Below are 14,808 nucleotides of genomic sequence, written 5' to 3' on the forward strand. Positions count from 1 at the left end.
GACATCGGTAAATGGTCGATCTGATTGTTTGTGGGTGAACACACATCATCGCCACCTTTTGTCTGCTCGTGCGCAGCCTGGCTGGTTTGGCCTGTTTCATTGTCCGCGAACATCGACAACACTCAAGTTCATTCCCCAGCGTCGGTGGGTTGTTTGTCTACTCGGGCGAATTCGAGCGTGCTGGTGTCAACACAACCCGTCAGCTGTCGACTCCCGATCGGCCCGAGAGCAACCAGGTCCAGTATGGCGCAACACGACCCCTCTCACGTAGCCAGCTCACAGAAAGCCCTCATGTTGGAGATGAAGAGTCTCCAGGAGGAGCCCGTCGAGGGCTTCAAGATCACACTGGTGGACGAGGCCGACCTGTACAACTGGGAGGTGGCCATCTTCGGACCCCCGAACACCCATTACGAGGGGGGGTATTTCAAGGTAAGAACAGAACACAATGACATCTTTATATGAAATGATCGTTGGCACATCTGGCAGTTCATTTAAACACACAGCACGTGATAACAGTACAAATGGTTCACTGTCTGCCAAGTAGGAAAACACAATATACATATTTTAGAAAACACCAAACGAATGCAAAGGAGGAAAGGGTGAGTTTCTAAGACGTGTGGAAGCCAGATGCCGGGGGTTGGTGTGGAAGCCCCCTGAGGATACACGGATTCTTCCACCTCACAAAAAATCCAACATAATTGCATCTGTTGCCATCTGATTAGTTCGTTGAACCTTTATTTTTTTCACTGTCCACGTTGCCGTATTGTGATATCAGACTGAGATTTATTGTCTACTTTTAATAATTCAGGATTGCTCCAAAGCTCTTGAGTAGTTTGAGCAGATGAAATCCATACACTTCTTAAAAACATAATCAGCGATCACAGAGAAAAACAAATATCACTCTCAAAAACAGGGCTCATATATGGCAACACAATGTACAAGACTCTAGCCTGCTAATGAAATGTGATCGGCCACATGTAACAACATGTCTGTTGTGTCCTAGGCTCGGATCAAGTTCCCCATGGACTACCCGTACTCCCCACCTTCCTTCCGGTTCCTAACCAAGATGTGGCACCCCAACATCTATGAGGTATCACAGTCTGACTCAACTTTATATTAAATCTAACTCATCTGTCCTGTGTGTGTGTCTGCTCTTATTATTGAACATGATTTAAAAGGCTGCCCTGCAGTGTTCACGTGGTAACGAAAGGAGTTGATTTCCTCCGTTTCAGAATGGAGATGTGTGTATTTCTATATTACACCCTCCAGTGGACGACCCGCAGAGTGGAGAGCTGCCCTCGGAGAGATGGAATCCCACCCAGAATGTCCGGTTAGCACTCTCCCTCATTATCTTACCTCATATGTCTCGTCTTTCTTGGTACCTCCCTGCTTTGCCCTCTCTAAACCACCTGACTCAAACCCTTATCACATGACATTTGTCTTCAGTAGGGTCTCTTCAGAAGTTCCCATAAACTCGAATCCACGTGCAGGTATTCAACACCAGAGATGTAATGGGATCTTTTTTGGGGTGCGCAGAGCTTACAATAGGCATTTTCTTTTTGTTTGCTCGTCATCCATTATTTGTAGAACTGCACAATGTGTAGACACTCCAGCTCTGCTTTATATAATTCTCAGTCACAAACAAAGGGAGTTAATTGTAATCTGAACAAAAATGGAACCAGGCTTAAGTCATACCTGTAGCAGCTTAAGTTTTATTTCACCAACATTTTACAGGCTTTTAAAATTTTATTAGAAATAATAATTGTGATGTCTATCTCTAAATACAGCAGCGAACCATTAATACTTAATGCCGTATTGCTAGTTTGATGTTTCAAAATGTCCACCAACTGTCTGAGTTGTTCCGATTTAAGGTCATGTGAATTTTCTTTGTCGGAATTAACATTTTAAAATGATTTCAACACCACATGAATACACCATGTGACACACATGAAGATAATTTCTCACCATTTATTCTATTTCAGGATAATATTGCCTCTGAGATTACCTGTACAATTAATAGATTTAAACAGAATAGATGTAAGTAAAACTTTTAAATGTGTCCACTTGGTTTAGGGAAACTCCGTTGGGCATTTTCATAAACTAATCGGCAATTAAAGCGATTGTGAAAATAATCCTTAGTTGTTGCTCCATCAAATATCTGAAAAAAATGGAAGTTATAAGAACTCAAATGAGGGACAAAGTTCCCTTAATATTCCACATTTTTTATTCAAATAAATAATGTGTTTATATCCTCTTTAAATTGGCCTTACCTCTAATTTGTGAAGGACATTTGTTGACTCTCACCTTTTGTGTTTTCTTTCAGGACCATTTTACTGAGTGTGATCTCGCTGCTGAATGAACCCAACACCTTCTCTCCCGCCAATGTGGACGCTTCTGTCATGTACCGTAAATGGAGGGACAGCAAGGGCAAGGACCGTGAATATGTAGAAATCATCAGGTGACATGTCAAACGGCGTCATCACATTTCAACAAACCCAAAGAATCTTTATCTGAAGAGTCAGTGTGGTGTCAACATTGTGCATGTTCCTTTATTTCTCCCCCAGGAAACAGGTGGTGGCCACGAAAGCAGAAGCAGAGCGTGACGGCGTGAAAGTCCCCACCACGCTGGCCGAGTACTGCATCCGTACGCGCGTACCAGCCCCTGACGAAGGCTCCGACCTCTTCTATGACTATTACTATGATGACGACGATGTGGATGGCGAGGATGGTGACTGCTGCTATGATGAGGATGACTCGGGCAATGAGGAGTCGTGACATGCTTTTTGACAGCAACGCAATCTAGCTGACACGCGCGCTACCCCCTTTTTTTCTGCCCGGGTTGCCAGATATTCTAGGTCTACGACCAAGAATTATGTGAAGCTTCCCACTTCTAAACCAATGTAATGAGCTGTTTTTACCTAAACCTCCGAGCTATTCTCAGAGGTTTAAATCAATGAGTTGTTGTGGGAGGGTCAGACCTGGTCAGACTTGCACCAGCACAAAAGTCACCAGTTCCATCACCACATAAAACCTTACTTTGAGAGAATAACATTACTTAAACCTGTTGAGTTAGTCAGTCCCCTGTACAGTTAAAGATTTGAAATATAAAGTTGTTGCTTCAATACAAATGTCCACAAGAGCAACATTTGCACTGGTGCAAAAACATTTCTCAATCTCTCTCTTGCATATATTTCCCTAATTGTAATTGGATGTTGCTTACCAGTTGTTGGTCTAAGTGACTGACACATGAAGAGGACTTAAATCAGCCTGCTTTGTGTTGAGCCGTTTGCTGCAAACACATTGAATCTGACATTTCCGACCATCGCAGTCTTGTCTTGCTGTCAACAGGACGGGACATGAACTGACACGGGGCCATGTTCTCAAAGTTCCTGTGCATGCCAGATGCATTTTCGGAAGCTCAGTGTCTCTTTCACTGATGGACAATTTACCCACATCATAATCTGTTTTCCGCTCGGTGATAGTGAGCACTTGTGATAGTGGAGGACGCTGTCGGGTGGACCGTCTGGCGAGCTGAGTCAGTGGGACAAAGTCCTTGTGAACATTTTTGCTAACATTGATATTTGCTGTGTTTCTTCTGGTTACTGTGGGGTGTGTTTCTCTGTCATTATGAGTGTGGGGTTATGCTATTGGAAGTAGCTCAGATGTAAGAGTCAAGTAGGATGACCCAAGTTTTTCAGGGTGGGGGGTGGGCAGTACTAATTATCAATCAGAGCTGCATTTCTCCTTGGGTTTGCTCTCTGCATGGCCTGAAAGAGCCAGAGACCCTAAACCAGTGTAAACAAAGGTCCAAAATATTTTATGACCGTTTGTTGTATTCATGTCTTTGTTTGCTCTCTTGCAAGCTTCGTTACTTTAGTGTTTTGCTTTGAATAGACATTATGCCTGCAGTGATGAGATATTAGGTTTTATTGGCAAACCAAAAAAAAACTTCTGTAGGAAAAGTGTCTGTCAAAAAGTGTTGTTGAAGTATCAGTGAAGATTATCACAATTTTCAGCCCTGGAAGTGAAGAAAACGAGGAAGTGAAGAAAACATGGAAGAAGGCCACCGTGTTTTATTTTCATTTCAGATCTTTGTGTTAGTTGAGAGTGGACAGGTTTTGATATGACTTTAGTGTGTATGGGTGTCCTCTCTGTGTATTCTTGCATTAGCATTCTTTATTCATTCTTTATTCATTTACTCAAATCGGGACTTCATACTGAATTTCTCAGGATAATGAATTATGACGAAACAATTCATCAAGCAAATATTTTCGTCCTTAGGTGGTCTTCAGTGATGGTTTACAGCTTCAACAGGAATCATAAATGATGTGCAAATGTAGCAGATGATCATGTTTCACTCACCTGTTTATTTTTTTATTTTCTGCTATTTAAAATTGAAAAATAAAAATGTATTGGAAAGAGATATGCACAGTCTTCATGTGTTTTGAGTCCACTCCTGTGTTAATTTTCTGTTTATTGCAATAACGCTAAACTAATCACTGTTGCCATCAGTAGATACATCTTAAATATACTCTTCAGTGTATATCTATAGATGAGCTGCAACACGGACATAAATTCTAAATCTCTTTTTTAGAGGGCACTGCGTACTATAAGTACTGTTCTCCATTCAGGATAATAGACGTCTGTCCACGATTGAAGAAGCTGATGCGTTCAAGTGACTACAAAACTACAGACTTGTTTGACGCAATGTTTGGGTTTGTATCATGAAAGTTTTAAACTAATTCATTTTCGTAGTTTTGTGTTTCTGTAATGAAGGTTCACTGTCTTATAAATGGTTTCCCAAGAGGGTACCAAACTGCAAAATCCGCCTTTTTTTTTTACATTGAACTTTTATCTGAAGGTCTACAGTTGTGTAAAATTATATGTATATTCTCCGAATAAAAGAACATATGTGTCGATTCAAACGGTGCTAGGGTATGTCTTTTTCCAATTTCATTGAACGCAGCATATGTCGTCGCCCAGAGATGACGTTAGCCAACCAGTTGAGTTCTTTGCCCGCTGAATAGAAAACATAGGAAGATCTCTCTCAACAGAAACAATACAGACATCGTACCAACAAGAGTCATGTCTGTGAATTATGCTGCTGGGCTCTCGCAGTATGCAGACAAAGGTGTCTGCGGACTTCCGGAGGTAATTGTTTTTAAGTACCTCCCTCCCGGACTCTCTTTGAGAGGCGGCTAACTGAGCTAGCAGGTTAGCTGTGGTTGTCTGGTTCAGATTCGGCGTTGAGGATGTGGAAGTGGGACACTTTAGATCCAGACTCCTTCCAAGAGGGGGGGATATTCAGCTGGCAGCAGGGAGACATCAAAAGTACTTTCATTGTTTATGTAGGGTGGAGGATTTTCAAGAATCTCTTTGGGAAACTAGACGTGTTGTCAGTCTGAAACATAAATGATACATAGCATATCATGAATGTGTTATTTGTAAGAATATAGAGGCTTTTATAATGCACTTTTAGTTTTGGAGTAGTTTGCAAAGAAAACGATGTTAAGTGGAAACACTTCAGAATTCTAACATCAGTTCACACAAAGCAGCTCAACCAGTGACATCGGTTCTTGAAACCACATTCTCTTTAACCATCCGCAGCATTAATTTCTTGTTTGAGATCACGTCTCCTCGTGCATGTGGGAGGATTTTGAAAGTTCAATCTTTTTTCATATTTGCCGCTTTCATCTGTCGGCGATACAATGTTGTAATCTTAATCTATGTTCAAGTTGTGTGGGCAGTTAATGTCCCTATATGCTTGAACTATATAATTTAACCATTCTTTCTGAGATGCCACATAACTCACCCTTAAAGTAAATTTAACATTTTATGAAAGCATCTTACTCAGCTCTTAGTCATCAACTGTTGTATTTTGTCTTGTGGCAGGTGTTCGACAGTCCAGAGGAGCTGAAGGTGAAGGTGGAGACGCTCGCCCAGTTGATCAAAGAGTCTCAGTACTTTGTCGTCCACTCTGGAGCAGGAATCAGCACCTCAGCAGGAATCCCAGATTTCAGGTGAGGCACAAACAAAGTCAGGTGAGATTCTAATTTTGTTACGTTTTTGTCTCAGCACATATTTCTTGTGACATCTGATATATCAAGACTGCATACACTGATGGATAAAAGCAAACCTCACACCTACTGAGTTAAAAAAAAACAGTCACTGACAAATAAAACATTGATGCAACAAAAGTACAACAGCAAACGGTATCTGTGAATGTGAACTTCATTGTTGCCTCATTTGAACACATCTCCGAGCCATAGCTGCTGCTTGATGATAGAGTGATTGAGCCTCTGAATTATCCATTGGTTGTTAGTCCTTTCTTGGCTGGTGATCACATCTGATCTCCATTAAGAGCTGTGTGAAGGTGAGTGAATATTAGGAGTTGGTTCATTGAGAAAAGCAGGAGGTTGCGCAAATTTTCTAGTCAGGTGCAAATATACAACTGCAGAAGAATAGCGCGTAATGAGATGGATTACAAGAGTGCTCATCAAACTTCAAACTAGGGAAAACCATGGAAGTATGGTTCACATTTACCTTTTGTCGATACACTAACCTTTCCATTTCTCCCGAGGATTACATTTGTGTCATTTCACGATTTTTCTCACTTAGGCTTTTTCCACGTGCAAAATGAAAATTTGCATGAAAAACAGCTGGATGGAAACACACCTGTTCTTCCAGTTTGTTTTGAACATCAGTTTTGTGAATGACAGATGAGAAAATCCTTATTTTGTATCTGAATTTCTTGTTATGTACTAAATCCTTGACATTTTCTTAACATCCAAATCCAAAAGCAAATCCCAAACTAGAATGTATAACATTGCCTTGGTTTAGTTGAATCAACAGGAGCCCTCTGAGGAAACTGACAATTTTCAAAAGTGTCTCTTACGGGTCTGAAGCATAGACTGTATATAAACATGGACGTAGCGGTCTGAAGCAGTGAAATTGAGATTTTATTGCAGCCGAGTAAGCTGTAAATCAGATATTAGAAGGAGGAGAAGATAAAAGGACTATAAATGCATAGTGCCATTTCAGATTGCTTGGCAACCTTGGAAATATGGATTATAATCATGTGAATATATATATTCGGGTATCTTTTTTTTTCTTGTTTTTAATTTCAAATAGTGAGCAATACTGCATAATCTTTTGAGGGTTGTGTGTAGACACAATGAGGACATCTTGGTTTCTCTTGTAGTACCACTGTTTTAGCAGATGAGGGTGGTACTCGCCTGTTATTTGTCAGATCCAGTTCTTTGTAAAACAATAACACACCGAAATACATAACGACTCCTTTGTTTTTCTTCTTTTATATTTCAAGAATTTCCTTTGTTTCTGTTCAAACACAATTTTGCGCTTGAAGATCTGAACTGTGACGCAAGAAGAAAAACATAACTTCAATTACTTTGCTCAGCATTTTTTCTTTGTCCAGCTGATGTGATGGACAGATGTTTGCCTCTGTGGATTCAGATATACCTGCTTGGAGATTTTAGTCGTGGACATTCGACTAATTAATAATTGATTGGTCTGCAGGTCAGGCAGGTAGACTCGACCTTGGATGGCAATATTATTAAAGACAAGGTTTCGCATCAGGCTCAAATAGTGCAAATTATATTCCCACTGGACAGGCACACACTTACACACAAACACAAATTCTACATGTTTCATCCCCCTCCTTCCTTCACATGTTCCGTCTTTATAGATCCTAGGTGTGCTGCAGCGTCTCCCATGGTGATAACTTAGGCATGTCATAAATTATGTAGGTGCCTCTCCGTTAATGCTGGTTTGTCTTTGAAGTCGTATTGACAGATAAGGCAGTGAATCATATTGGCGTTGAGAGATGGGGGGGGGGGGTTCGTTCAAGTTCACATAGAAAGCGAGAGACGCTGACTGGCTGAGCGCACTGTTGCGGCTGCATTTGAGGATTCACAGGCTGCGTTCCCTTGTTTGATGCATAAAGATGAGTTTGATGAGTTGTGTCCTTGAAGTAACTTGCAACTGTCAGGGTGTTCAACGGCACTGGCATTGTCGGCAGTGCTGTGTTAATCCTTTATTCAGGCACCCAAGAGTGTCTGGTTAATTAAAGAGGCATTAAACGAGTAGAGACAGGAGATTGGACAACAGATCTCATGTGTTTCAGTATGAAAAGTTGCTGCTTGATGCTGCGAGAATTGTTACTGTCATAGTTGATTGGCGACACTTCTGTGAAATAGTTATACAGATAATTTTGATTCATATAATTTCTCTTTTAGTTGGAGAATCTTATGTCGCCTGTATTGTCAGTGGGCTCAGACTCGCAGCATTCGACAGGACATTGTTAATTTTGCACACACTTTGTAGAATATCACATTGTTAATATTCATCCATGATTACAAACCCAAACATCAGTCGTAGACGGATCATGCCTTCGGTCCTCTCACTGCATTGCATCCTGTTCAATTCTGAGTCTTCCCTCATACCTACTCTCACACTGTTCATCACTGTACTCTGTTTCAGGGGTCCAAAGGGGGTGTGGACGTTAGAAGAAAAGGGTGAGTCACCTAACTTTGAAACCACATTTGAAGATGCCCGGCCCAGCCTGACTCACCTGGCCCTCCTGGGACTGCAGAGGGCCGGATACCTCAAGTATCTCATCAGCCAGAATGTGGATGGCCTGCATGTCCGGTCAGGCTTCCCCAGGTGACTCCACTTTGCCTCCTGTCCTGCAGCATCAACGACAAAGTTTAGTGGCTCTTAAACCAGTATGAATTGGGGTTGTTTGTTTTTTTCATCATGGAAGCAGCAGAACAAGCTGTAAATACAACACGAGCAAGCACATCAATTAATTGGTTTTGAGAAGCTAAAATTGTAATTTAAAACCAAACAATTAACTATAAGAAGCTAAAATGTATTGGGTGATAATTATCCGTTGGTTTGTCACTACAAGCGTGAAACTTTCACATGGAGTGTGGAATTAGTGCTTCAAATTTTTATTCATCAGACAGTTAATGACTAACCATAGCTTTACTTCCTCATTTCCACCGTATGCATATATTTTTCTTTGTATGAATATCCCTGAGTGTTCAGTAGAGGCGATGCATACGTGAGAATTGAACGTATTTATTCTGAAGACAAGTTCTCATCTTAGTTTGTTCGGAAAAATGCAGTGAAAACAACTTTGTCATAGTATTTTTTTTATTTTGTAGTTCTTTCGAACATTATACAAACACACCTGTATGAACTTCTTATGTAAAGTGTGTGAGATAACCACACTGTTTCACACCGGTTTGTTACGTGCTGGGTTATGACTCATTGTATGTGAGGCAGAGCTGCTGCTTCGTGATAACAGCGCAAGACACGTTAAACACTTTAAACGCTTCTCAAATGACAACTCGGTGTAATGGAAAAAGGGTGGTCTGACTCTGGATTATATAATCATATTGGACTAACTAAAGGCCTATAATTCAGTTTTTCATTTAGTGCATACATCCAAACGTACTTTTCTTGGAAACCATTTCTTGGCCCCCCCGTCTACCCTCCATCAGTCAGCTGTTTTTTTTTCTTGAACAAGTCCAGCTCTCTGAGGAAATCACCGACTGCAGACAAACTGGTGAAATTAAACTGGTTGGCACTTCAATGTGCCGGTGCAACAACATAAGCAGCAGTGCTCAGAATATTTATCAGAGCCTTAGTTGCAAATAGGTAATGAGAAAATATTGTGCTGATGAACCCTGACATTAACTTTAACAATGATCTGAGTGAATGTCGTCTGATCATTTTGCCTTTGTGGACTTTTCTCCCTCTTGGTCTATTAGGGATTTGTTATCAGAGCTTCACGGAAACATGTTTGTGGAGGAGTGTGAGAAATGTGGCCGGTACGTATGCACCCAAACACGCTCCAAACAACCACATTTTGATTTTCAAACTGTTCGATAATTCTAACCTTTACCAGGTACTATCTTTCACTGAATTTCACCTTTCACATTTTTAAGGTACAATTGAAACGACAAACACGGTATCTCAGCTTTCGATATCTGGTTTTTATTCTTGGTGCAGGATGGGGTGTTTCTAGCACCTAGCACACACCAGCCCCCTCCTGTGATTTTCACACATCGCAGGTATCCGCACAAAGTGCCGTTTTAAGAATAAGGACAAGAAAAAACATCGCAGTCAGCGGCAGCTCTGTGATTGAAAACAAACTTGTCAATCAGAGAGATCAGAGGAGAAAGGCCATACTTGTTAGAGATCACAGGGAGTCTAGAAGGGTTCAGGTAATAATGAAAATGAGTAGAAAAGTATTAGAGTCGTTGAACTCTGACGCATATGCCCTGCTGCAGCAGAGCAATCTTTCCACTCCTGTCGACGAAGAACGAGGAGAAGGAAAAGCTGTAGGCATGTGATGACTGAAACTCAAAAATGTTTTTACCAAGTCCATTAAATCTTGATTTCTTTCACAACATTTTCAAAAAATGGTTGTGATTTCTCTCACAAGAAATGTTTGTCTCTTTCTGAGTCCACATTCGAGCTAAACAACAGTTTGGATCCACGATCCACCCTGCCTCGTGCCAAAGGTCAAATTAAAATTGGAGTAATTGTACGTCACATGTTTTCTCTGCGCCTTATTACTAACTGAAGTTCCTATTTATCATCCAGCTGCACCATGGTCACATCCTTTTTCAAATGGAACTTCCAGCTGGTTAATGAACCCATTACCTCAGTGCTTATTACCTCAAAATGATTCCAGGAATATGTGACTTTTTATTGTTTTTTTCAGGCAGTATGTCAGAGAAAAGGTGATTGGTGTGATGGGCCTGAAACCAACAGGACGGCACTGCGATGTGGTTCGCTCCCGAGGACTCCGAGCCTGCAGGTAACTTGTGTAGACTTGTACATTTTGAAATTATAGTTCCTCATCAGTGATTTACTAGTGTGATTTGTGCATTTTTTACTACAACAGAGGGAAGCTTATCAGCACCATACTGGACTGGGAGGATGCTCTCCCTGACAGAGACCTGAACAAAGCAGAGGATGCCAGCAGGTGATAATATTGCAACAGTTTGTGCTCAATGGTTTAATTATTACATTATTATATTACTGGCCCTTTTGTTTTTTTTGATTCAATGCCTGCCTTGATAAACAATTGGCAGCCAGTACATACTGTTATCTATCCTGACTTCCTTTGACATCCCTGTTTCATCTCACACGGTGCCATTTGTGAAAAAACTGAGGGGAGATGATCGGATTATGTGTTACGGGGGTGGTCTTGAACTCACGACTTCCTGCATGAGACGGACGCGCTAGCAAGGAGGCTAATCCCATGGGCGCTAGAGGCCAGCACTAGCACGTCACTTGACACACTGGGCAGCACTTGAGTGGCTGACTACCGTACAAAACATGCAAAAATGAAATCCCCCTTTCAAATGTTCATGCTTGGTGACATTCTGAAAAGCCGTGGCAGTGATCAAGGCTAATGGAACCAGGATCCTTAGGGAAAATCATCTGACTCGAGCGGGCGCTGTGAGTGGGTGGTCCATTTCAAATTGTATTGTTCTCACCAGGGATAAAAAAGAATTCAGCAGGTGGGGATACATTGACCCACCCACCCCCACTGTCAAATCGCCCTCTGGTCACACAAGTCATAGTGTTGTAATAATGCGTTCCCTCAGTGTTCTCTGTGGCTTTGCTGACAGCCTCCTCACACACAGCACATTCTGCTTTAATCTTTCCTTTTCCCTTGTGTGTGTCAACATTTTCATTCAGTCCTTCTGCCACAAAAATATTTAATTGTCTACAAAACAGCAAGATGAAATCAGTTTTTTCTTTCTGTACTGTATGTAAACCATATTAGACAAATAATTACTCTGAACTTACAAAGAGCTTTGAACCATAGCTGAAAACACCAGAATTAAAACATTGTGTTATAAACTGTATGATGTGTGAATAGTTTGGTTGTTACACCGATCAACAAATAATCGCTAATTGGTTCTAACTTAATGTGGCTGATTTGTGTTTATGCATTTTTTTTTTTTATTAATTAATTTGTTTTAATTTGAAGGGGCAGGATCTGGAACCCAGATGGTTAGTAATGTCTTGGGTTCTGGAAAACCAAAGGTATTTAGTTTTACCACAATGTTGTTACAAGGAAACATGGAAATCTCACACTGGAGAAGCTGGAACCATCAATTGTTTTAGCAAATTTAGCTTGAAAGATTATTGCCACAATCAATTGATATTTATCTGCTGATTAATTTTCTGCCAGTCAACTAATCACCTAATTAATTTGGATTTACAGCTCTGTCATCCTTAGACAAACTGTTGCTGGCGCTTTAGCAGCTAAAAAAATGCAATTGAACCTGACCAATCGATGTGCCTGTTAGCACCACACGGTGTTGCTCCGCAGCCCCTTTCGCCCCCCTGATATGTATTTACATTTTTTTAAGGAGACACAGCTCAGCTAACCGCTTTAACAACAGGCACATAAGAAGAATGCCACGAGTGCTTGCAGTTGTTATTTATATGTCACATGTCTCTACTGTCGGCACCCAGGCGAGCAGACCTGGCACTGACCCTCGGCACATCCCTGCAGATCAAACCCAGCGGAGACCTTCCACTCCTAACCAAGCGAAAAGGAGGAAAAATAGTCATTGTCAACCTTCAGCCTACCAAGCACGTGAGTCTTGCCCTGCTGCATAAACATTTACTGTACAGAAGCATAGAATGGCAAGCTCAGCGTGGTCTTGCTCCAAGCTACATGAGTGAAATGCTGACCCCCCTACAAGCCAGCTCGCAGGCTTACATCCTCAGGTGGGTCCTTACTAGTTTGTGGTCGTGGCTCAAATCTAAGGGTGACTGATCTTTCTCCATCGGGGCACCTCGACTTTGGAACAGTCTGTCTGAGGAGATGAGGCTGGCAGAGTCTGTGCCTTCTTTTAAGTCACTTTTAAATAGACTTGATTTTATGTGGTGTCGTCCTTTTATATCTGATATATTATACAGCTATGTGCCCTAATGTATTGTTGTTCTCTGTCATTTTTATGTTTTTGTGAAAGCACTTTGTGAAGCTGCTTCTGAAAGGTGCTATATAAATAAAACTAAAACTAGATTAAAAAAAGTTAATTATGTTAAGAAATGCTGCTCTGCCATCTGCCTTTTTTTTTTTATTTAACTGTAATTTTCTGTCTCACAGGACAAGCATGGGCACCTGCGTATCCACGGTTACGTGGACGAGGTCATGAAACAGCTGATGGAGCTGCTGGAATTGGACATCCCAAAGTGGGAAGGGCCGACCATTTGTGAAGGCTCCACAGCGAGCTCCGAGTCCACCCCCGACGTCAAACCCCCACGCGCAGTTACAGCAAAGGAGAAATTGAAAAAAAACCTGATTAAGGAGGAGAGGAAAAGAGAAGCAGCGCGGCTGACAGACGATGGGAGCGTTAAGGAGGAGATGGGTTCGATAAAGAGAGAGAGAGCAGACTCCCCGGTGGTGATAAATGAAGAGAAATAGCCTGTAATAGGTATTTTACTCTCTCTCTCAAACAAAGTTTACAAGTTTACGGAGCAAAAACTTTTATCTTACTGTAGTGGTTTGGTCAATCATAGATTTTTTTTTTACACTTTTAGCCACAACTAACTGCAACGTGTAAAGCTGACTCCTCAGCTGAAGACTGACTCATTGACCTTTTCACAATGTTTTATTGTTTTTGTTTTGTTTTTGTCATACATTTTTCCATAAAAATGACATTTACCAATCCTCAACCTGTGTTGTGAATGTTCCCCCTGTTAAAGTAGAAACATGTGTTATTGAACTTGACTTTAGGTCAATGCAATGAGAAAAGTGAAGCTTTTAATAAAGTGCATATAGTTGCTGCACCCTATTAAAACCTTAACCATATGCATCAGCTGATTGACTATAAATGGACCATAATCACAATGTACATTTCTAGGAAAATGTTTTTATCTCAGGAAAAAGCATTGTACTGTCAGTCATTTTACAGTTTTTCTTTTTTTTAATATTTATATATATGGCGGCATTAAAAATAATAAGTACTGTGTTGGGTGCTGTGTTGTATGTATGTTGTGTAGGTGGTTTCCGTCAGCAGTGGACTAGTTGTAAACGTCAATCAGTGTTTCAAAGGAAACGGAGGAAGCGCTTATGATTCCTTATTTGCCAACGAAGCTCCCTTACCATCTCCGAGATAAAAGATCTATACTGTGGTAGTTAAAAAATTCATGACACATCACTGCATTGTGAGTGAAGATGGTAATCTAACCTGCCTTCTGTTGAGAAGAGATGTTCATGAGAAGAGCTTCTTACTGTCGTTCCTTACAATACACATACCAAAACCAATCCTGCACTTAAATTCCTTTCATTCCAAAAATAACAAGATCATTAAATCCGATGCTACGACTGTACGGTGGGACACAGGTGTTTGGCATTCATTGAGGCACTTTGTTTTTTCTAGACACATAAGCATTAGACGGAGCGGTCGGACAATGCAGCAGCTGGAACTCCAGCACGCGCAGAGTCATTAAATTATTCACAGACATTTATTTCTTAAATATCTAATTTCTTAGGCTGGTGGTTCCCGAACCTCTTTGTTCCCGTTTTGACACCCCACGTTGTGAACCACTTAGGTCTGGGCTTTGTTGTAAGTCAACAAACTTTGTTTCTATTCACTGGTATACTTTTAGTTTTTCTGTCTGGTTATTTTGTTCTTAAAGGCTTTTAGGTTGATTCTTCCAGAAAATATGCAGGATCACCACTTATATCAATATTGGATAAGATACATGTACTATGATAACAGGATTTAATCCATATCTGCCTCG

The 14,808-nt window shown here is 40.9% G+C and overlaps 2 protein-coding genes across 2 annotated transcripts; both read left to right on the plus strand.

Moving 5' to 3' along the window:
• Nucleotides 1-243: 243 nt before the first annotated feature.
• On the plus strand, nucleotides 244-4,423 carry cdc34b (cell division cycle 34 homolog (S. cerevisiae) b). The gene is made up of 5 exons (XM_035633438.2): nucleotides 244-429; nucleotides 1,004-1,090; nucleotides 1,233-1,330; nucleotides 2,324-2,458; nucleotides 2,565-4,423. The coding sequence occupies exons 1-5, from the start codon at nucleotides 244-246 to the stop codon at nucleotides 2,773-2,775; spliced, it is 717 nt and encodes a 238-aa protein (XP_035489331.1). The 3' UTR covers nucleotides 2,776-4,423.
• A 563-nt stretch (nucleotides 4,424-4,986) lies between these two features.
• On the plus strand, nucleotides 4,987-14,033 carry sirt6 (sirtuin 6). The gene is made up of 8 exons (XM_035635078.2): nucleotides 4,987-5,151; nucleotides 5,893-6,020; nucleotides 8,500-8,682; nucleotides 9,798-9,857; nucleotides 10,757-10,852; nucleotides 10,940-11,020; nucleotides 12,529-12,652; nucleotides 13,169-14,033. Exons 1-8 carry the CDS (start codon nucleotides 5,086-5,088, stop codon nucleotides 13,484-13,486), a joined length of 1,056 nt encoding a protein of 351 aa, XP_035490971.2. The 5' UTR covers nucleotides 4,987-5,085; the 3' UTR covers nucleotides 13,487-14,033.
• Nucleotides 14,034-14,808: the final 775 nt, after the last annotated feature.

This window comes from Scophthalmus maximus, chromosome 5 (genome assembly GCF_022379125.1).
Source record: "Scophthalmus maximus strain ysfricsl-2021 chromosome 5, ASM2237912v1, whole genome shotgun sequence".
Taxonomy (NCBI): Eukaryota; Metazoa; Chordata; class Actinopteri; order Pleuronectiformes; family Scophthalmidae; genus Scophthalmus; species Scophthalmus maximus.

Excerpts from the sequence above, each read along its gene's own strand:
- cdc34b (XM_035633438.2), top strand. The coding sequence starts at position 244 with ATGGCGCAACACGACCCCTCTCACGTAGCCAGCTCACAGAAAGCCCTC. Across the intron at positions 430-1,003 it reads ACGAGGGGGGGTATTTCAAG|GCTCGGATCAAGTTCCCCAT; the intron begins GTAAGAACAGAA and ends GTTGTGTCCTAG. Across the intron at positions 2,459-2,564 it reads GAATATGTAGAAATCATCAG|GAAACAGGTGGTGGCCACGA; the intron begins GTGACATGTCAA and ends TTTCTCCCCCAG.
- sirt6 (XM_035635078.2), top strand. The coding sequence starts at position 5,086 with ATGTCTGTGAATTATGCTGCTGGGCTCTCGCAGTATGCAGACAAAGGT. Across the intron at positions 8,683-9,797 it reads GTCCGGTCAGGCTTCCCCAG|GGATTTGTTATCAGAGCTTC; the intron begins GTGACTCCACTT and ends TTGGTCTATTAG. Across the intron at positions 9,858-10,756 it reads GAGTGTGAGAAATGTGGCCG|GCAGTATGTCAGAGAAAAGG; the intron begins GTACGTATGCAC and ends TGTTTTTTTCAG.